This window comes from Atractosteus spatula, chromosome 5 (genome assembly GCF_055471065.1).
Source record: "Atractosteus spatula isolate fAtrSpa1 chromosome 5, fAtrSpa1.hap1, whole genome shotgun sequence".
In the NCBI taxonomy this organism is placed as follows: domain Eukaryota; kingdom Metazoa; phylum Chordata; class Actinopteri; order Semionotiformes; family Lepisosteidae; genus Atractosteus; species Atractosteus spatula.
Genome location: NC_142710.1, coordinates 46,321,411 through 46,344,050, shown reverse-complemented (window position 1 = coordinate 46,344,050; position 22,640 = coordinate 46,321,411). Strand labels below are relative to the sequence as shown.

Sequence of the window (22,640 nt, the reverse complement as noted above, 5' to 3'; positions counted from 1 at the left end):
CTTATCTCTGTTCAAGTGTTTTGGAAATTCCAAAGTTTATTTCAATTAATTAGCACAAATATTTTAATAAGGCCATAGATACATATTCTGTGCATACAGTACCTTAAAAACATATTCACCCAAAGCTAATAACATCACATTTTCATAACTTTAAGTAATATATATATATAATAGTAATTATTATTAATTTTTTTTTTCAATAAATGTGTTTATGTAAAGATCTAAACTTATCTAAACATAAATACTTGTCAACAATTTCTGTTGCATTTATATCAGGACTTTGACTGGACCATGATTGTTTCAGGTAATTTTAGTCCTACTGAAATCTGAACTTTAGACACAGTTTTAGATTCTTGGGTGACTCAAGCATATTGTCCACTAGGATTCAACTGTACTTTGTAGTATCTATTTTTCCACAGTCCTGCCAACATCCTAGTCCCTGCTGAGGAAAGCATCCCATGATGCTACTACGACAATATTTGACTGCTGTGATAGTGCTGACTGGTTAAAATGTCTGGCTTTTGCTCGGATTTTGAATTTACAAAAGTTCAGTTTTTATCTCTTCTAATCATAGAACCATTTTCCATACGTGTGCAGTATACAGTTTCTCATATGAGATTTACCATACAGTATAGGCCAGGTTTATACAGGGACCAGGATATTGTCAGTGTATGAAATGTCAGTGTCTCCCCTCAGACATGGAACTTTCTAGATATAAGTTCACAGTGATAACTGTTACCAGTTTCCTGCTTTCTTAGCTGCTCATTGGAAATACAGACAATCTAAGTAGTTTGTAATGCAGATTTCACTTCTTAATGATGAGCTTCACAATTCTTAATTCTTTTCTTACTGCATTACAACTATCAGTGAGATAAAGCCATCCCTTCATACGCATACATTTTAAAATTAATTAGTTACTATAATTACATATTTTGATGTATTTATATTTGTAAAGGTATGTGTATATGTGTATATATTTATGTAAAATAAAGAGAGAAAAAATATAGACTTCACTGTACTCAAAAGGTACAGTAAGTTACCTTCTGATCTACTCCTTTCATAGCCTCTTTGGTCTTTACAGTCAATTTGTCTTATCAATATGTGAGTTATGGCTTGAATTGCAGTATCTATCTAAAGGGAAATAAAAGAGAAAGATGTATTTACTCTGAAGTAAAGGTAAACCACATTACTACTTAAATAATCTGAAATAATTTTGTGACAATGCTGTCCTTAGCATTGGAACTAATTCACTGGGGTCACTGTAACAAAGGGGCTTAATACTTATGCAGGAAAAATGTTTTATAGTTTTCTTCAAATATCTAATTCATTTTTAGCTTGGAGTAGATTGTATAGATTCCCAATTTAAAGTCCTATTTGTATATGTCAAGTGTTTTTGCAAGCTCAGACAACAACAAAATGTGTTAATCAAGTGTACTGCACCTCTTTAGGTGCATTTTACTCCAGAGATTTCATTTGATGTTAATGTACTTCCAGTCCACTGTAGTATTATTTTACATAATCTAACAATAAATGAAACTTCATTATTCAAAATTTACACTAAACCAGTCAGGACCTGGTGATCTGAGCTATAATTGTTTCTGTCTAAAGATGTCAGGAGAATTTACATACTGTAAATGTGAAGTTAAAAAATGACAGTAATAAAATGAATAAATTAGTGAGCACTATGTTTGATCGTGAGAGTAGTTGGTAAAACTAATATGTTAGCAAATGTTTGAGTATTTTGACAGCTGCTGTTTTTTACATGGGCACTCTACAGGTAATAGAATTGAATTTGGAAATATGTTTGGGTTTTCTTGCAGCCTCAGTTCCAATAATTTGAATGTCTTCCTTCATGGTGCTTGTGAATTTTGGGTTCAGTAGGCCATGGCGATGCAAGAGTATTTGAAATCAAATTGAAAGGCAGTCAGGCATACACATTAAACTTTCTAGCAGATGAATTAAAGGGATTTAAGATTTAAAATATTCCACTAGAACACAGGTTTGTAGAGCAGACAGTCTACATTTTGAATTGTCTCAAAACAAGCGTTTGTCAAAAACTATTAGTAAATATGGAGCTGACAGATGAGATGCGTTACAGCTCTGAATTGGGAAATTGGGGGAATCAAAATGATTAATGTTTGGTTGCTTGTATCCTAATAATCTTACTATTCACTTTTTACTGACTTGCTGCCTTCAGATAGGTAGCCTGCCCTGATACAATACAGCAGGTGAATCGGGAATGAACCTCTTAACTATAATGTGCTCAGTTTAAAAAAAATTGAAAGCCATGCAGACATCAACATAATGTGTAATATCTTCACAGTAGTCCCAAGCTAAAGTATTTTATTTTATTATACGTCAACGGTCTCTCATGGTATTATACTGTAGGTTTTACTGGCATGTGCAGAACACGCCTGCTTAGTATCAACTTGCCCATTTCTTTAAATGAGAAAAAAAGATATTATTTAAGGCTCATTAAATATTTATTAACAGCTGCTAAATAAAATCATATCAAAATTATGATCAGAAAGACTTTCAAGACCTGTAGATTAATTAAAATAAACGAACCTACAGAAACAAATTGTCTTGACTGGTCCTAATTTTAACTACTGAATAAATTATTCAGATTTAAGACTTTCATTAGTCTGACAGAAAAAATCACTGAACCTTAAAATCATTTAGCTCTTACATTTGCTTGGTAATGTTTAATGCATTCTGCATAATACTTTACATTGTATCTCACTTCAGGTCAAGGTTTGAATCAACTTGAAATACTGCATTTTTGCCTGACACCCGAAGAAGGCTCCACAGCCAAAATGTTGTGTTTTCTTTCTTCTCTTTTCAGCGTGGAATAAACCTATTACTTTTGCCTTTGCAGCCTACGCATGCTGACACTGCTACCCACCTGAACTACTTCAGTTTGTTTATGTACTGTATATAGAAATAGCAAAAACCTGTGCCTTGTAGTCGAGAAGGCAGCAGTAAAAACTGTAAGATTAAAATGGTTATATTATGGCTTTGTCAGGTTCAGGTTTCTACTGCCTTTCAGTTTCAGGTGATATTCCTGTTGATAACTGACTTCCAGTGGTCAGAACACAGACTTACATACAGTATGACACTGCAGGACTACACATCAATCAGCCAGATTCATAGCTTCAGTGACAGCTTTTCTCTGCACTTTTACTTCTTCTGTGTTCAGCTACTGTATGTATTCCAATTTTAATAGTGCTGAAGATGAAGAATAAAATATTCATGCATATAATAAAATTGAATTGAAATCATATAGTAGTTAACATCTTGGAGAAGTATAAGGTAAAACAATTCTAGACTTCATGTTTTATTCTTTATAAGTTATCCTTATAGTAAATCCTAAATTTAAGATTGTTCTCTTGTCAGCATGGAAAGTTGCTTGAATTGGTACTTGTCACTTCTATCGAAATACTCTTTGGGATCAGTTGGCATTGCATGTTTCTCTATTGAATTTTGCATTGCAGCAACAGATGGTTTTTCTTTTTTGGCACACTGTTATGGCAGAAGCTTTACCAGCTTGTAGCCTGATCCTGTCAGATCTCATAAGCTTAGCAAGCCTGGACCTAATCAGAAGTGAGATGGAAGACATAAACAAATAGGTTGCTTCTGCATGTGGTGCTGGTGAACCAATATGTATTTTTTCCTTTGGATTAGTATTTTCAAACCAAGTTTCCAGTATAGGTTGAAGAAGTTCAAGTAGGTAGTTGCATCAGCATAAACTGCAAAGGAACAGGTAAAGGTAATAAACCATGTTGAAAAGAGAGACAATGTTTCACCTATAGAGCCTTCTTTAGGGGTTATGGGGTATGATTACTTCATTTTCTGCTTATTGGTTCTGCATATAATAACCAGAATCAAGATGATAATCACAAAGCACCAAAATGGAAATTATCCAAATATCTATTAATGTATACACAGTCTGAGTAGATTGTATACAGTTATTTTATTGTCATATTGCTTAGAAGAGATCAGAATGTTTTCAATTACATACAGTGCCCTCCAAAAGTACTGGGACGAGAGCTCAAATTAGTGCATTATAGCTGTATCCTCAAGAAATTTGGATTTAAAATCATGATGAATCTGAGACAAAAGTATATTCCCTATATATATAAAGTATATTCCCTTTTACCTATGGGTTTTTTATGCGTAAATGTTTTGCTGTCAGACAACAACAGCACTTTTTTTTGTTCAACCCCCCATATTTAGATCAGCATACAGTAAGTATTGGGACAAACGGGACAAACTGACTTTTTCAGTTCTTTAATTTGCTTTACAGTAAGTGTTCTAATACATATGGTCACCTAAATTTGGGGGGAACAACATATGCTTTGGCTGAAAAAATATTTTTTGGAGGGCACTGTATATAAATTAGTTACTAATTTATATAAATTAGTTGCTAATTTATATTATTTTAAAGTGATCTTAAATATTGATTATCCCTTTAAATATAATCGGGGGACTGTACTAGAATTGTCTATAAACCTAGATACTGTATCTAACATGCTAATGAAATGAATTTCCTTTGCACATTTTTTATATTCACATGCTGAGGACCTCAGAACATGGTAATTATGGAAGCCTGAAGTACATCTTAAAACCATACAGGTGTAAACTACAGTGTCCTCTCGAAATGCTAGTCTGGGTTCATATAACCTGGACTCCCAAAGGATCCCCCTTTATTCAAGTAGTAAAGGAATGTCTCACGTCTAATTCTGATCAGCTGCATAGTGGGGCTGGTCGTGCAGAATGGTTGACATAATGTTTCACACAGAGAGGTCTGCAGTGGTAAATAAAGTTTGATGGGTCTCCTCCTATAAACAAAGCACTTTAATATCTTATTGAATGAAAAACGTGGTATAAATACCAGGAGATATTTTGAATAAAGGATGAAAATAGCTTCATGATGCATAGTCTTCTGTTCCCTCCTTGCATCAACCTTTTTTCCTTACCCTCGTAGAATGCATGTACAGTGCCCTTCAAATGTATTCATACAGTAGCTCAGATAAATCTAATTACTGAAAGATTTGCACATTAGATGTTTTTTTCTATATATTATACAGTAATATTAATAGCATTACATGGTCATAATTGTGATAAATAATTTAATTCCAGAAAATATGCAGATTGCATTTACAGTACATCACCACTGTATTTAGTATTTTGTAAATTCTCTTCTGGCAGAGTTAACACTGACTAAACCACTTTTGTAGTATGCTGTGAGGTTTTGGCACTTCAAAGGGGAAACTATTAATATTCCTCAATAAACAATTGCTCTAATTCTTTGGTTTCCATTAGTGAACTGCCATCTTAAATTACAATCAGAAAAGCTCAAATGGATTGAGGTCTAGAAATTGAGACGTACAGTCAAGAATTTTTATTCTGTTTGCAGTTAACCATTCCTTTGTCAATTTGGATGTACTGTATGCTTTGGATCACTGTCATGCTGGAATGTCCATTTTCAGCCAAGCTTGAGCTTAATGGAGAAAGAACCAGGTGTCTAGTGAAAATGCTCTGGTATACAGATGCAGCCATTCAAAATGCGCGGTACAAACGCGCGGTACAGTAAACTACCCACAAGCCACAAGTGATTGGCTGGCCAAAATGACCGACAGGGGCACTCGTGGTGCATTGGTTGGTAGTGAAAAGATTTAATCATTTAATGTCTTTACTGTGCACATTTTAATCCGCTTAGTTTTGAATATTTATATGGAATTTTACCACTAAAGGGAAATTTTAGTAGCTGAGCATAAAAAGAAGAGGAGCATAACGCATCTGAAGGTCATAAACGATATTAATTTAGGAACATAAACATTATTGTATGTACGTAAACTGTACTGTGTATGGCTGGTCTTGGTAGTTTAAAGAAAAAATACACACCAGTCTTCCATTTCTCCCTAAACATTTTAAGCATGAAAGTTTTATGAAACAGTACCCAAATATGCGATTGCTGTATAGAATGAATTTTAATTTAAAAAAATTATTTAACACGAAAATTAAGCTGTTTACATCTTCCGCCTGAGAACAGTCACCCGTTGCTACCCAACGCAGAAACACAGCCACTAACTAGCAAAGAGAGGACATTAGCTAGCCAATATGATAAAGAAATAAATGATTATTTTGTTTATTTCTTTTGCACATTTATTTGAACATTTCCATCGATTGTACAAGCAGTTGGAAACTGTCCAATCCCTAGTTCATCAGGCATTTTCTTTTACGCTGCGGGCATTCTCCCGGTCTGGCGCCGGTCTGTGTCTTCTAGGATATAATGCCAGCGAACTCTTGTTTTTATGTCCACTATAACAGACAATCTCCTTTGCGTTTAACCGAGCGTTTAATAATTTCCTAAAATGAAAATGATTTACTTTATTTCCCTCACAGGATCAATAAAAGTATCTATCATCTATCTAAACTATGGGACAGAATTCTGGGATCTCCCCATACCAGAGATTATGGTAGGGCTTCAGAATGGTGATTGGCTGACACCATCTGACACCCCTCTGATTGGAGAAAAAAGACGTGCTGGTTTGCTATACATACTGTACCAGGAAGAGGATTTCTTTCTATTCAAAACGTGTATTTTAAAAGTTTAAGAAGTAAAAACCTTACAGCGTACACAGATTTCTAAACTGATCAGGATCGTTATCTTTGTCTTATGCATAATAATGTTCACCGCTCTGTCCAGCAAATTAATAATAAACTTTATTTTATATAGCGTTTTAAATGAATAAGTAATTAGATAGCTCATAAACCTAATCACTTATTCTACATAAACACAGGGTAATTGCTCTCTGAGAATACTTTTTCTTTTTATTTAGGCTCAGATTTCAACTATAGATCGTATTATTATAAACTTTCTTGGAAAAATGTCTTTTATGTAAACCATGTTTGCTATTAATTCATTTAGGGCTAGAATATGTTCATTGTCTTCCAATCGAGTCGAGTTGACATTAGAAGCTTGCCACGCCCGGACTTTTACACCAACGCATTAGCATGTTAAAGCGATTTCATTGAGGAGCCTAGCTTTCTTAACTAGTAAGTACTGTACTTCCTTGGTTTTGGAGGGGGGAGATGTCTTTCGCTGGAAATCTCGCCCCCTTCTACTTTGAAAATACCTGTGAAACCGGTTTAATTCGTCACAGCTAGCACTCCCGCAGAGAGGGGGGTTGTACTCGTTAATGTCTTAGCCGGAACACATCATTATATCTCATTTTGTATTTCTATAAAAAAATCGTTTGCCCAGCCTAACACTATTGTTGTTATTGTTTTTATCCTGTAAAGCGCTTTGAGGAGCACAGCTTTCTCACCACTTAGATTACTTTTTGATACCATCCTTACACAAAGCAGAAACTTCTTGTATTTTCCGATGACATACAAGTGGAAAGATTACAGATTTTAATCATCTTTTTTCTGAACCAGGGAAAATCTGATCATGTTTCTCTATAACAATAATAAAAAACTTTATTTTACATATCACCTTTAAAAGTGGCATCTCAAAGCAATACAGTAGATGTAAACCACAGATTACAAAGTAAATACCCAGACAAACGCAAACGCGTTTTTAATAAAATGCTTTTATTCATTCAGCAGAGAGAGAGCGTAAAACCTGGGCGTAACAGCTGTTCCTTTTTCTGATCACTCGCTCTCTGGATAAACGTCTCACCTGTCCTGTTCTTTGTTTTCCTAATTTGCTGATTATGCCTTCTGCGATCCACTCCTGCCCTCACACCTAAAGAAGACTATTTTAAATTTATTTGCGCGGTCCATTGTGCAATTAACCCTTGTATGTGCTGTCCTTAAGGTGATATCACATAAAAGTGATATGTAAAATAATGTTTTTTACTATTGTTATAGAGAAACATGATCAGATTTTCCCCGGTTCAGAAAAAAAGATCTAAAGTATACTAGTTTGTCACTAGTATATTTTTAATACAGTCTTTGCTGTGCTCTTGAGGATCCTTGTGATATATCAAGCTCTGGTTGAATGATAAGTGTCGCAGTTTAAATAATTTTCGTAGTTGGAAATTATGAAACAGTTAAAAGCAAGGGAGTTTTTGTGTCCGTTACAGTAAAAGAAAATGCCTGACAGAGTAGGGCTTGGACAGATTCCAAGTGCATTTTTGCAATTTACGTTGCATTGTGCATTGTGCTGCTGTAATACAGTTTAAAATAATTAAAACTCTAAACAGTATCAGCTTTATTTATGGGTTGCAATTTAAAAAAAGTCAAAAACCGCACTCAAAATGCAATTTAGAGCTTTCTGGCAAGAGGAGACACCCAAATTAATAATGTAACATGCCACTGTTTGTGCATGAACAAGATTATACTGCTATTTCCTTAGATACGTGATTAAAAAAAAAAATAAAACATTTTTTGAATCCCCGGCGGAACACATTCTATAAGAATCAGCGCTTTTATATATCGCCTTTAAAGGTGGCTTCTCAAAACGCTTTACAGGATAAAAACAACAATAACAGCAACACCAACAATATTGTATTTCATTGCACTTTGAAAACCAAGTAATAACTTTACTATACGTGCAAACGTTTTATGATATGTCGCTGTTGTGAATGTCTGTGGAGTGTATCTTATTTGCCTGTCTGTCCTGGCTCTCTCGCTCGCCCTACCCCCCCTCTCTCAATTCAATTCAAGGTGCTTTATTAGCATGACAGATGGGTACAATCAGTGTTGGGTATTTACTTTGCTTTGAGATGCCACTTTTAAAGTTGATATATAAAATCAAGGCTTTAACTTGCTTTAACTCCGCAAGTCTGAGTTCTTGTGTCTGTCCTATCCGAACCCGAAAGTATTACAATATGTATCTTTATAGCAGGTGGTGTACAGCTTTTTAGTATAGATTACACTTTTCTAAAATGTATTTAAAAAATAAAAACGATTACAATCTAATCTTTCCACGTTTGATCCCAAGAAAAATAAATCTAAACGGGGAGAAAGCTATGCTGAAAGTTTATTAAGATACTTAGAAGACAAAGATATCAATTTATGTTGCATTTGTCTGATTGTGAGTCAAAAAACACATATATTTAAACACGCGTTTGCGATTTAAATCAAAACGCGATTTAAATCAATATAAATGTTTATATTGTAACGCATAGATGACTATTCATTGTTATTAAAATGACTTAAATTCGATCATGTTGTGATATTTAGAAATATAAATTTGTTTGGTGCGAGTGAGGTTTTATTTAATCTCTGACTAATTTTTTCAAAGAAATGTTTGTTAAAAAAAATTCATGGCTCCAGCAGGAATCGATCACAGACCGTGTGACGTGGGAGTCAGGAACCTAACCCACAGCGCCACCGGCAAGGTGACATGCAGAGTGCTGAGAAAGCACTACAGAAACATTATCAACAGACAATGTACAGCGTGTACTATTCTTGTGTTGCGGTACATGAATATAATTATATCGTTATTAATTTCTTTAGATATGCGATTCCATATTATATTCCCTTTTAATCAAATTCTAAAAGTATGCTTGTTGACTCCGGTATCACGTTAGTTAAAGACTTCAATGCTTAAAATGTTTAGGGAGAAATGGAATACTGGTGTGTGTTTTCTTTAAAGTACTGAGACCAGCCATATACTGTATGTTTAAGTTCCAAAATTAATATCGTTTATGGCCTTCACACGCGTTACAGTATGCTCCTATTCTTTTTATGCTCAGGTACTAAGATTTCCCTTCAGTGGTAAAATTCCATATAAATATTCAATACTTAAACGGGCACAGTTAAGACATTAAATATACATATACATACTGTATACAGTACAGTTTGCATACGGTAATATGTTTATGTTCCTAAATCAATCTCTTTTATAAGCATGTGAAAGGCATGGTGAATCGATTCTCAAAAATTACTGTACTTTGCATGATTGGAAACAAATGCGTGATTGCGAAATGCTGTGGTGTTACTTTTACAAAGACAGTCAATGAAAAAAAGAATGTGGACCAGGGCAATACTTTGAGTTTACAGCTTGTCCAAGGTCATTCATTATTAATACTATTAGTAATATCTTCGTTAAAGACTTTGATGGCGACAGCTCAAACATGAGAGGTTGAGCTTTATTAGCTCCACCTTGCGGAAATTCCGGATACTATTATTTTACTTGCGGTATTATAGGAGAATTTACGGTAACTCGCGGTAGACTGCGGTATCGCCCGCGCATTTTGAATGGCTGCATCTGTATGTTGACAAGGGGTTCAGTACCCTTGCAAAACAATCCCGGAGCAGAATATTATCACAGGTTTGCTTTTGATGATTTTTTTTAAAGGAATACTTACAGTTGTGAATACATTTGACCCTGTTGTTTTCTGAATTTCAGTTATATACTGTACAGTATGATAAATCTTTTCTCTTTGAAATGCTATTATGTTTACCATATAACATTATTCAGTTTTTTTAAGTGATTCATTATCCAGTCCATAACTCATTTTGCTATGTTTTTATTTGTTCGTCTTTCGTTGGGGAATAAATCTATATGAATAAATCTGAAGGGCTCTGTAAATTAGGATTGAAAATCACTTGGTGTCTTCTCATCCCATGGTCATGCCTGCTGTCTCAATCAAGCCAATGAATTGAACCTCATAAGAATCGAAGAGGACAAAGGACTCACCTCAGTTAGTCTCCCAAAGGCCTCACCAGAAGGCTGCACCTTTGGAATCCTATGCACAGTAGCATGGTGTGCACAATCATTCCCTACTAGTTTCCTATCAACTGAAAAACAAAACTGGAAAATGTAATGACTTACTCTGGATCTCAATTAAGTGATCGCAAAGTTCACACTGTGGTGATTTTGCATAGACTAATTTGCATTGATTTCATTCAGAGATTTATTGATTGGGAAATGATTAGTTCATTTTCTGCTTATTGTTTCCACATATAATAAACAGAATCAAGATGATAATCACTAGGCGGTGAAATGGAAATACCTAATGTTGTTTACAAAATCTGAGTAGATTGTATCATGTTTATTTCATTGTCACAGCTTAGAAGAGATCAGTATTTAAGGCAAAACCAGAAACAATTTAAAATAAATTTAACAAATATAAATTACGAACTAATTTTTATTATTTTAAAATAATCTTAATCTTAATATTGATTATTGTCTATAAAAATAGATATCTAACATACTAATACAAATGAATTAACTTTATACATTCTCATAATCACATGCTGAGGATCTCAGAACAGCAAAGCTAACTAAGCTAGCTAAGCTAACAATATTTTCCTGATGTGTCACAAAGTTGGAAAATAATTTGCCTCCACTCACTTCTACAAGTAGGACTATCAGACCTCTAGTCTTCCCAGTGTGTGTTATTCAGCTAAACAGTCTGTTTTACTGTTATAAAATTATTGTTCATATATTCATTTGCATCTTCTGTGAAGAAACATAATTCAGCTGTTGCAATGCTCACTCCTGAGGGAAATCAATTTCATCTTCAGGATACATATGTTCTGCTACAATTAATTAGGCCAATCTGATTGATGTTCCTGGCAGTTTTGCAGCATTTCATTTCTTTAAAGAACATAGTTGACTCCCATCTGAGTTCTTTATGCGTTGTTTTGCAAATTGGATTTTATGTTTTTTTTTTTCATTTAGAATCTATATTTAATTTTAATGAATAATGCAGCGTATTTTTAACCATGTCTTTTAATTTAATTTATAGGCTGAAATACATTTCATGGTAGGAAAAGTAACTAGTCTTGCGTTTAGTGCCCTTTTTATGTATCTTTATTGAATTACCTTTATAAAAAATGAAAGTTAAATAATTTTGAGAATTCCAGCCATACACGCATGAGCTAAAATATTATTTTTATCTTGTGAAGTATTATAGAATATATCTTGTATTATGGGCTTATCTATCATTGTTTAAGAATTACAATTAATAGTTTTAGCAACATCAAATGGGTTATAATTTTAACAAGCACAAATATTAAATTTAGATCTTCTCCATTAAATATCCAGCTTGCCCTCAGGTTTGTTAAAAGAATGTAATATTTTTCCGTTTCTGTATACTATGTATGTATTATGTATTCCTGAGGAATGCTCTCATTTACAGCCTGTAGAATTTTTGCACTTAGTATTTGAATGTATATAAAATTTTCATAGATCTGGCAACTGAGTGATTATTTATCATGAGGACAGTGTAAGAAGTTGACTTGAAAAATATTGGTCAAATTTGCTAAATTTGACATTATTGTGGAACCAAAGGGAAGCCTGCTGAGAAATGCATTTTATTTTCAATTGTTGTGTTCCCTATAGCAAGATATGAATTAATTTGTAATCAGTAACAAATTTACATTAGATTGTTAATGGAAAAATGTAATTGCTTACAGTAGGACTGTAGCTGTTGACTTTAAAAGACAAACTTCTTTCTGACTGCAATTAAATAATAACAGACAGTTAAATCTTAAATAGATTTGAGTTTTTTTTTCTTGTTTCTTGCTAAATGATGATGGATAAATGAAAGGAAGATTGTTAAACCCTATGTGAGCATTATGAACTTTTACGAATCCTTATGTAAAATGAATAGCCACTGGATGTAGAATAATATTGTACAAAAAGTACGAAACATTTATTTTTATCATTAATAATTATTTAAAGGCAATAAATTAATTCAATTAAAATTGAGAACAGCAGCTCTTTATTTACATCCTGAATAGAACTCAATTTTTTTCTCCATATTGACCCCTGGTTTTTCCTGAAACACTAAGAAACTCACATACACATGAGGTTTGGAATCTGATTGACATAAAATTCCACATCCTAGTTATGAGAGCAGTAAGGGGCAAGCTCCATATGTAACCACAATTCAATTCCATATCCTTTTTTTCCAAGAGTTACAGATTAGATCTATTTTGAAAGAGATTGTTTTCTGCACAGAAATGTTCCAGTATCAATGGCAGTACTGTTTAACACTGCCATCTCACCCTCTAACTGAGGCCATGCTAATTGGTGCGTGATGATAAAATACAGAATGCATACAACAAAGAATAGGAATATGTAAGGTGTAGCGATAAGGGTCGATGAGTCTTGTCAAATGTGCTGTGTCAGCAATACAACTCCTCAGGTGTCTCATCAGTGCGGTTATCTTTACTAAAGTGGCATTCTTCAAACCAGAAGTGACAAGCTAAAGATGAACTTACTAGAACATAATTGTCAGTAAAATTATTGACTAAAATAGATACACCTCACCATAAGTGGTGCTCTAATTCTTTCAGAGATAACAACCCAAAAGAGCCTATTGTTTTTCCTAGTATTATGTCTCCCATAGGACACATATTTCCTTCTCAATTTTTAAAACCTAATTAATTTAAGAACCTAACTTGGTTAACCAGATGTTTTTAGCGGAAGTAGTGGGTTATAGATTATCCATTTAAAAATGATTTCTTGTGACTTGTTCCATGGCATTTAGCCTAATTAAAGTATTCATTTAAAAGTGTGTGGATTGTTCTAAATACAATAGGTTTTAATTTCTTAAACCTTGTACTTATTTACCAAAGTAAATTTCAAATTCCTGTTTAATTTGATTTAATTTAATTTAATTCTAAAATTACAAACATCACATATGTTACTCTAAATAATGTTTTTACGTTGCTAATCAAATGTAATCCAGGGTAAGCAAGCTATAGTGTAATATACTGTACATATACAGTATATACTGTATAGTATATATGTATAGTACATATATAGTATACATATACTGTACAAGCATGGTATAATAAATTCCAACACTTGGACAAAAGTGCAAACACCACAGTTTGGCCTACACAAAATATTTGGGTGAATACAGTGATTTAAATGCAATTCATATAGTGTATGTTATGTGGATGATATGGATTTAATATATATGTTTATTTTAATTTCCATTCCTGTGCAAGATCCTGGATGAATAGTACTGGACTCTAAAATGATGTAGCTATTCACTTTGATGACACGATAAAAGACAAGCCAATTTTATCCTCAAGGCTCTGTCTTTTAATCTCAGGGACATCGTATATACTCTAAAGAGTATCAAGTTGGCCTGAGTTTCCTAGTTCATCAATATTTTGACTTTTATCTTAAGGAGGCATTCAAACATGTCTAATTTAATGTTTGAGTAATATTTCCAGCAGTCAAAGCTGATTCACACAGACAGATTTCACTTGTGACCTAAGTCAGGTTTCAGTTTACTTCTCCAGAGATCAAAGAGGGAGAATTTAAAAAAGCTCTTCAATTTAGTATTAGGTATTCCTCCCAAATGTTTCAGAGCCATAACCTTCTTCATGAAATTTTAATTGATTTTTATGACTCTTAAGATTGCAAAAAAAGAACTGTAAAGGAGAATAATATTTACTAATGTATATGCTGGTCTTTGCTTTTTAACATGTTAGTAAAAATTACTTGCTTTTCATTTCTTATTTTTCTTAAGATAAAAAGATACATGCATGCTTTAAATATACTGTCCATTAATTGGAGGAACAAAATGGTCAATATAGATTTTCTCAACTGTGATTAATGAGCTTTATAACCCCCTTTTTCTAAACATTTTCCCTTGTTTTCAGGATGAGGTCCATTCAAGATTTATTGTCCAAGATCCCCACCTCGGATCAGAATCCAGCACATTGCTATCACTAATCTCAAATGATAATTGTGAGCCCTGTGTACAAAGGATATCCTACAGTCCTCATTCAACAGCAGGAGAATCATTAAATCCTAGACCAGCAAATAAAAGTATGACTCTGGAAGATCGCTCTCATTTGCCAAAGTCAAGTAGAGGAAATATGCATACTAATACAATTCCAGCCCAAAGCCTTTCTCCAACTGGAAGCAGGAATGGACACATACTGGCTGCTAACACAATTGTTAGGGGCATCTCAGATGATCAGCTAAGGACCTCTCTGAGCAGAAAATCACTTAAAGAAATCTCACAGGATGACTCGAGATTGAATGCAGAAAAAGTAGTAAGTTCTTTTTTTCTTAATGAAATAGCAGTTGCAATTGTTAAAAGTTATGGCTGAGGTTGTTAGCCAGGATTAGGATTGTTAAAGTACTCATGGATTGGTACACAGTACAGAAGATGATTCATTTTCAGTGAATTTTTACTGCATTTTTTCTGAATGATTACACTGGGTTTTGCAATTTTGCTTGAAAACTTAGTAGTGTCACAACAGATCTAGTACTGCACTACTGATTATTCCATTACATTACTAGAAATCCCTGAGAAATACACATTAGAGATGTAAACAATGTATAAATAATGTATTATAAAGAAATTATGTAACTTATGAATTTAAAAAACAAGGTTTTTCATCAATCATTGATCAGAAATATTTAACTTTTTTCAGAGATGTTCAGATTAATACCAGTTTATATATTAGAAATATTAATTAGAAAAAATAATATTATTTTGCATTTAAGATACTTTAGGTTCCAAAAAAACACATTTAAAAAATCAAGCAAAGTCCTACTAGGTTTTCAATGGAAATTGAGAACTGAAGGACTACAATATTGCTTTGTTGTGAAATGTGGTGGTATTCTTGTTTTGATGAGCCAGATTCACTTTTGTTGTCAATCCAAGTACCATTACCTTTGAATACTAGAATAGCAGTAGCCTCAGAGGAGTTTTGTATGTGTCTGAAATAGAACTTCTTCTACCATGCCTCCAGCACTTACTAGAATTATTTACAACTTATTCAAAAGTATATGAAACTGACACAAATTTACTCTAGCACATTTTAATAATGCTTTGCATTTGTATAACACGTTAAAGTCCAAAACACTTCACACGTACAATGCCTTACAAAAGTATTCATTCCCTTTCACTGATGTATAATTCAACTAAAATGAATGAGATCATTTATAATTCAACAGAATGGGACATAATTGGAAGGAGATGAATACTATTTCAAGGAGCTGTATGGGAGGACCCACTTCATCCATCGCTGAAATGCAGCCCATCTGGGTATTTATTTCTGTTCTAGTTGCCCCACATCAGATTAGGTGAAAAAGTGCAGCTTCACCAGTTGAATTAAGTTAAAGTTTGGGAAGCTCACTGGTAGTTTAGACTCTTGGACATGTTCGAATTATTGTAAAACATTGCACCTGTGGACACAAATTGAATGAAATGTTGGAATACATACAGTATGTGGGTTTAATTATTGGACTGAGCCTGTAAGTAATGGGCTGTCTGTAAGTTGGGTTGAGTCTGTAATATAAAGATGTTGGTTTATTCATTGGAGATTGGTGGATCAAAAAGGATTTGTCTGTAAACCATCTTAAATTAGAAAAGGTGCGATATTGAGTAAGCATTGTTAGCTGTCCCAGAGAGTTCAATAAGTCTTCTAATATTGACTGTATAAAAGGCTTGAGTGTAACAAAGGTTTGATTTGTATTTTAAAAAAGTCTTTTTAAGTCATAATGGTGTGGAATTGTGTATGTGCAGAGATTGCCTGAGCCATGCATAAATAAAAGGATCTTCCACAGTGGTGGAAATTAACACAGAAGAGTTCTAAAGGCCTTGTAACGTCCTGTGAATCTGAATGACCGGCTACACTGAATTGGTCTAGATGATGATGATGATGATGATGATAATAATAATAGACTGTTAAAACCTAGAGACATTGTAGTCAGTCTTGAAATTGAAAACCTACAGTGTGGTGAAATACTGAGTACACCCCCTTAAGGTTTTATGATCTCAGTTAAGAGGGTACTGTATGTACAATCAGGTGAAACAAAACATGTGCAAATTATTAGTTTATCATTAGGAAGTGATTCCACAACATGTGAATGAAAAACAAAACTTCTGAAACAATGATAGATGAGTCAAAAATGGGGCTGTTTTGCCATAGTGCGAAATGTCATGTTTGGTGAAAACCAAACACTGCCTTGAACCAAAAGAATCTCATGCCATCAGACATGGTGGTGGGGTGATATTTTTGGCCTGCTTTGCCATATCAGGACCTGGACACTTAGCTATCATTGAGTCTACCTTGAATTCCACTCTATACCAGAGTATTCTAAATGAAAATGTGAGACCATCTGTCTGAGCTAAAACGGAACCAAAAGTGAATTGTGCAACAGGACAAAATTACAAAACAAAATACAAAAGCAAATCCACCACAGAATGGTTCAAAAACGAAATGTGGGATTTTGGAATGGCCAAGTCAAAGTTCAAGCTTAAACCCTGTAGAGATGCAGTTGCAGCTTTTGCTGTTGGAGCTCAGCCTCAATGATCCTTCTCTGTGTAATTCTTAGCCATTCTCTCTTCATTTTGCCTTCTGGTGTTCAGCAGACAGCCGTGCAATGAGCCCAAGCCTACTCCAACTACATTTTTTCTTCTTTGTTTTTTTTTGGAGGTGTTCTGTGTTAAATATTAGATTGTGCCAAATGGTATTGCATTATTCTGCGAAGGCATGTTGTATGGAAGCTTGGTACTGTAGTTTATTTAAATCTCGCTCAGTTATTTTACAGCATTCTGAGCTTTATAGTAACATTGATAGTATGTACCTTTGATAGGTTTTATTTTAGTCTTTGTAGTAAATTTCCACATTTTCTGTAACTTTGTGAAGGATGCTAATAGTACTTTTTGGATTCTAGTACTGTCTTTGCCGATTCCCCCATCCTGGTAGATGATTCTTCCAAAGTGGGTAAAACTGTATGTTGAGTCAAGATAATGTTCACATACTGTAGCTTGATGGCTTGTTCATTACTAGCATTGGGTATCACTTTGGTCTTGTTACAGTTAATAGTCCTAGGTTTTGGCAGTAAGACGGCAATCTACAATAACTGTTTTTTGTTGTATGTAATGATGTGTACATGTGACAGCAGCGCTATGTCATCTACATAATCCAGGTCCTCCTGTATTGAATACAAGGTCTATTGTATTCCTCCAGCTTGGTCTTCAATTGTGCACCACGTGCCCCAATCAATGGCCAGATTGAAAAGTAGCGTAGTGATCAAAAATCCCTGTCTTACTCTGGACTTCATGGCGAAGCTTCTATTACTACAGTAGCTCCATCAGTATATGAAAAGGTTTGGTAAAACTGTTTAATTAGGTTGACTATGTGGATTGGCATGCCATATCTCCTTAATATCTTCCATAGACTTTTGCGATTGATGTTGTCGAAAGACTTCTGAAAGTAAAGAAAAAAATTGATGTAGAGTTGTAGATGCCACTCATTGCTCTGCTCTGTGTTTCTTAGGGTGCATATCTGATCTGTACAGCTTCTTTCTGGCCTGAAGCCGATATGCCCTAAGTATTTTATCTATGATTGGGGACATTAGTTGTATTAATATTTAGCAAAGGTACATTTCCTTTTATCCAGTTGCTGGTAAAGAATGGAAAGAGAATGTTAGCAACTAATTCTGGATCAGCTTTAAACAGCTGTATTCAGATTGTTGATACCTGGAGATTTTCCATTTTTACAGTAAGTGAAGATATTGCAGTGATAATTTCATTTCTGGATGGTGGATCAGTTTTAATACTGAGGTCTTCTGGAACTTTATGTATATCTATAATATCAGTGGGAGAATCTCTGCTAATAACCGTTCAAACAGAGCAATATGAAAATTTGAGGTGTATTTTAATAATGGCACTGGATTTGGCATGGAATGCATTAGTTCTGTTGATATAGAGGAGGAATGTACACTTAAATAATAGGTCACCTTGATTGATCAAAGTGTAATATGTGATGGAGGTCAATATTTCACAACAGCATAGATTATTCTCATCGAGGCAGCTCCTAAATTAATCAATTTCTAACATAACAGCTTTTGAAGACGCTCCTAGGTTTTCAATGTACTGTACTGTAGGTTACGATAAGAATTCTAGAAAGAACAGATATGGCGTTTATTTACAGATTAGATATATTTGCTTCACCATATTTTGCAATGAAATTTGGAATCAATGCCAGTGTTTCTAGTTGACTCAGAGGAGAGGCTTTTCTTTTTTGACTGTTATTCAGACTGTCCTGTATATTTTACTGAACTCCTACTAAATACTGTAGTGTTGAGCATTTGTTGTACAGAGCATGGGGAGCTATGAAGAGCACTATGAGTAAAGTGTCAAAATTATTTTGTACTTTTAATTGCAAGTTTTAGTGCTTAAGAGTTTATTCATTTTGAAGTTCTCTTATTGCCTTGGGATCTGGGCAGGATTATAATGTTGTGGGAACTTGTGTTGAGACTATAGTACTTGGTCCTTTTACCAGAATATGCCCTGAAACAGTAATAAATCATTACATTTTGGACTTTTGACTCCCTGGTGCGTTATTTGAAAATAATAAAGGATGTGATGGAAGGTTTGCACTGAGCCAATGTCAAAGTCTACATCCCCTGCGTTTTTCAGAAGGCCGTTTTCTAGTCTGTGGCATTGATTCTTGTTCCCATGTCTCCAGGCCATTCTTTAGTTCCTATCAAGCAAATGAAGTCACACAAACATTTTATTCTTTGTAATTTTTTAATCAATGACAGCCCAGATTATAGACTTTTCTGTTCAGAGAATATTGCAATTTTAGACGAGAGTGGATCAAGTCACTAGCCCTCAGGACCTGCCTTCAGCTGTTTTAAATAAAGCTGCACAAATTTAATGGATGTGACCCAGAGGCACCATTATATTATTCATTCTGAATGTATAAACAAATAAACGTACCTTTAATCATGCACTTGCTGCTGAAATATTATGTGCCTGTAAGCTTATTAAAACCTTAATTCAGAACTGTGATTTTCTATGGAATATAAAATATTTGCTTTTGGGGAACATTATTCAGCATTAACCTTTTGCATTTTAAATGCATGTTAAAGGCCACTAATCGTATTTGAATTACATTTAAAAACATTAATATTGTTTTAAACTAAAAGGCAATAACTACTGACTGCTGTGATGCTTTTGATTAAGTCTTCAGTACTACAAATAGTCTTCACAAGTATTCCCATTTACTGGCCTTTATACAAATACGGAACACCTCCTTGCTCAAACCCCAATTGTAACATAATATACTTATTGACAGAAAAAGGTTTAATCATTGAAATACTAGATGTGGTCATTGCTGGGTTGGGAGACCTCTAAGGAAAACCAGACTATTGTGCTCCCAGGTGGTATGCCAGATGAACATTTGTTGTGTGCACTGAAAAATTGGAATGGGTTTTCATATATTCTATTTTAATAAAATTGTTTAAGGTGTCAAATACGTAGTCTATGTACTACGATACAGCGCGTGCTAATAATTGAGTGGACACAAGAGCTGCAATGCAATTCTATACCATAGTATAGGAATGCATGCTACGAACATAAGTGACCGGTTGTATTTAAAAAAAGTTATCTTCAGCAAATAGAGAGGTAGGAGAATATGCGTGATTTTGAAACAATGAGCACAGGAAAGCGTGATAGATAACAGAAAAATATTTCAGGACTGTTGTATGTTAATTTGGAAAACATACACCGAGCTTCTCTGTGTTTCACTCCCTTGCGCATGAAATAAAAACTTATTTTAACTTCTGAGACGGATTCCTGAAATGGAAACAGGGAAAAATGCAAGCTTGCGGTTTGCAAAAGCAGGTAAGCCCCACACTAGAACTTTGCTTACCATTGGCAAAAGAGCTGATATGTACTACAGTATGTGTGCATGTATGGAGGAAATGCTGCTAAACAGCTTGACCTGCTACCCCCAACGAAAGACACAGTCGCTCGTAGAATTATTGATATGGCAGATGATGTCAAAAGTACACTGACAGAGCGCGTTAAGATGAGCAGATGCTTTTCACTGCAATTAGACGAGTCTGTAGATTTGCTTGTTTACATTAGATACAAGTTTGAGGGTATATCCCATGAGGACTTTCTGTTCCGTAAGCCGCTATCAACAAGAACTACAGGAGAGCACATATTTCAGCTTCTGAATAAATTTATTGAAGAGAATGGCATCGACTGGATAAAATGGGTTGGAGTTTATACAGATGGTGCTAGAGCGATGACAAGCCGACGCAGCAGTGTAGTTGCATGAATTAGAGGTTGCTCCAGATATGACGTGGATACACTGCAGCATCCACCACAAGGCCTTGGCCGTCAAGAAATTGCCTGATGGTTTAAAATCTGTTAGACTGTTGTGAATTGTATCAAGGCTCGACCAATTAATTCACATCTGCTATGCTCGACTAAACAGGCTCACCCCTCTCACTGAAATGTTGCTTTTTTATTGTTTATTCTTAATTGTTGTTGTTCCTGTTGTCATTCTGTAAAGCGTTTTGAGAAGCCAACTTTAAAGGCGCTATATCAAATAAAATGTCTTATTTATTTATTATATGTGTATGTGAATGTGTGTGCACACGCGCTCATGTTTGTCATTGAGATTTTCTGTAGTTCCTACGAGAAGATGACTTGTAGGTGGTACTTGGATGCTCTGGTTTTATCAGGGGTGGTACCTGGTCCAAAACGTTTGAGAACCACTGGTCTAAGTGGTACAGATGGACCAGTAGGTGGCACTATTCCATATAAACTAGAATTTCCAAACCCATTGGTAACCAGGGACTGGTACGAGCTTCCGTGCTTCAGATAAAGACCAAGGTTCTGAGTCCTTGACCATGAAAGACCCATTTATACATGCACCTCACATTCACCTGTAATTCAATTGGTAAAGCAGTTTGTCACATCCCCACCTGATCTGCTGTGAAATGGAGCTACTGGTATATATTGGCTGCTGTCTATCTTCTAGGCAGGCGTTGCACTTCAGTCATGGATGAAAATAATGTTCTCCTGTATATACAGCAATTTGGGATAATATTATTAACATTAATATCACCAGATGTTCCCTTGAATAGGCTCTGAAGAAAATGTGATTTCAGACATTCTATTTAAAAGAACACTACAAATCAAGCAGTATGATAAAAGACAAAACAAATCAATATGTGTAAAACGTAGTGTAAAGTAGTTTTATCATACATTGTTCAGAGTCATTGACTATGCCACGGCATATAGACTATACAAAATAGCTATTGACTAATTTAAACAGAATATTTTTTAAACAATAAATGTTCTCACATTTAAAATTCTAATTTACATTTTTAATAAGGAATATGACTTGAGGAACCTCCAGCCGACCAGAATGAGCTCTTGGGAGTGCCACATGCTAGCCAGCCTCTGGAGACAACAAAACAAGGAGCTGGAGGAGGAAGGCAGATCTCCTGGTCTTAGTGCATCCCAGATTGACAATTGTAATGTTAGCATCAGCACCAGCAGCGACGACACAACCACGTGGAATTCCTGTCAACCTCTGGTAAACCTCAAACTGATGTCATCACTGCTAAAACTGTTCAAGACACAAGGTGTCAGTTTTTGAAGGGGTTAAGTACAAAGGTGTACAATTATTCTTTCTTCCATATGTGAATGTTTCATTTTATGTTATCATAGAAGCTCAATGTCTTGAAAATTAATTCTCTAAATTAATGTGTGGTATCCCTGGCACTGGGAAATAGAAATATAGTCTGCCAATTCTAATGAAAATAAACAACAAATATTACAAAGTGTATTACAAAAAATTGAAAGCTTTAATATGCATTTTATGGTGAAGCTCATACATTTTCCTGAATCATAAGAACAAAAGGGCTACTTTTTATCCTT

The 22,640-nt window shown here is 34.5% G+C and overlaps 1 protein-coding gene across 1 annotated transcript in view; it reads left to right on the top strand.

The window, feature by feature from the left end:
- Positions 1 to 22,640, top strand: part of cfap20dc (CFAP20 domain containing) — a 166,286-nt gene that overhangs the window by 88,423 nt on the left and 55,223 nt on the right. Inside the window, exons 13-14 of the mRNA XM_088916509.1 lie at positions 14,593 to 14,991; positions 22,093 to 22,296. Coding sequence (XP_088772635.1) covers positions 14,593 to 14,991; positions 22,093 to 22,296 — 603 coding nt within the window. The remainder of the gene's footprint in view (positions 1 to 14,592; positions 14,992 to 22,092; positions 22,297 to 22,640) is intronic.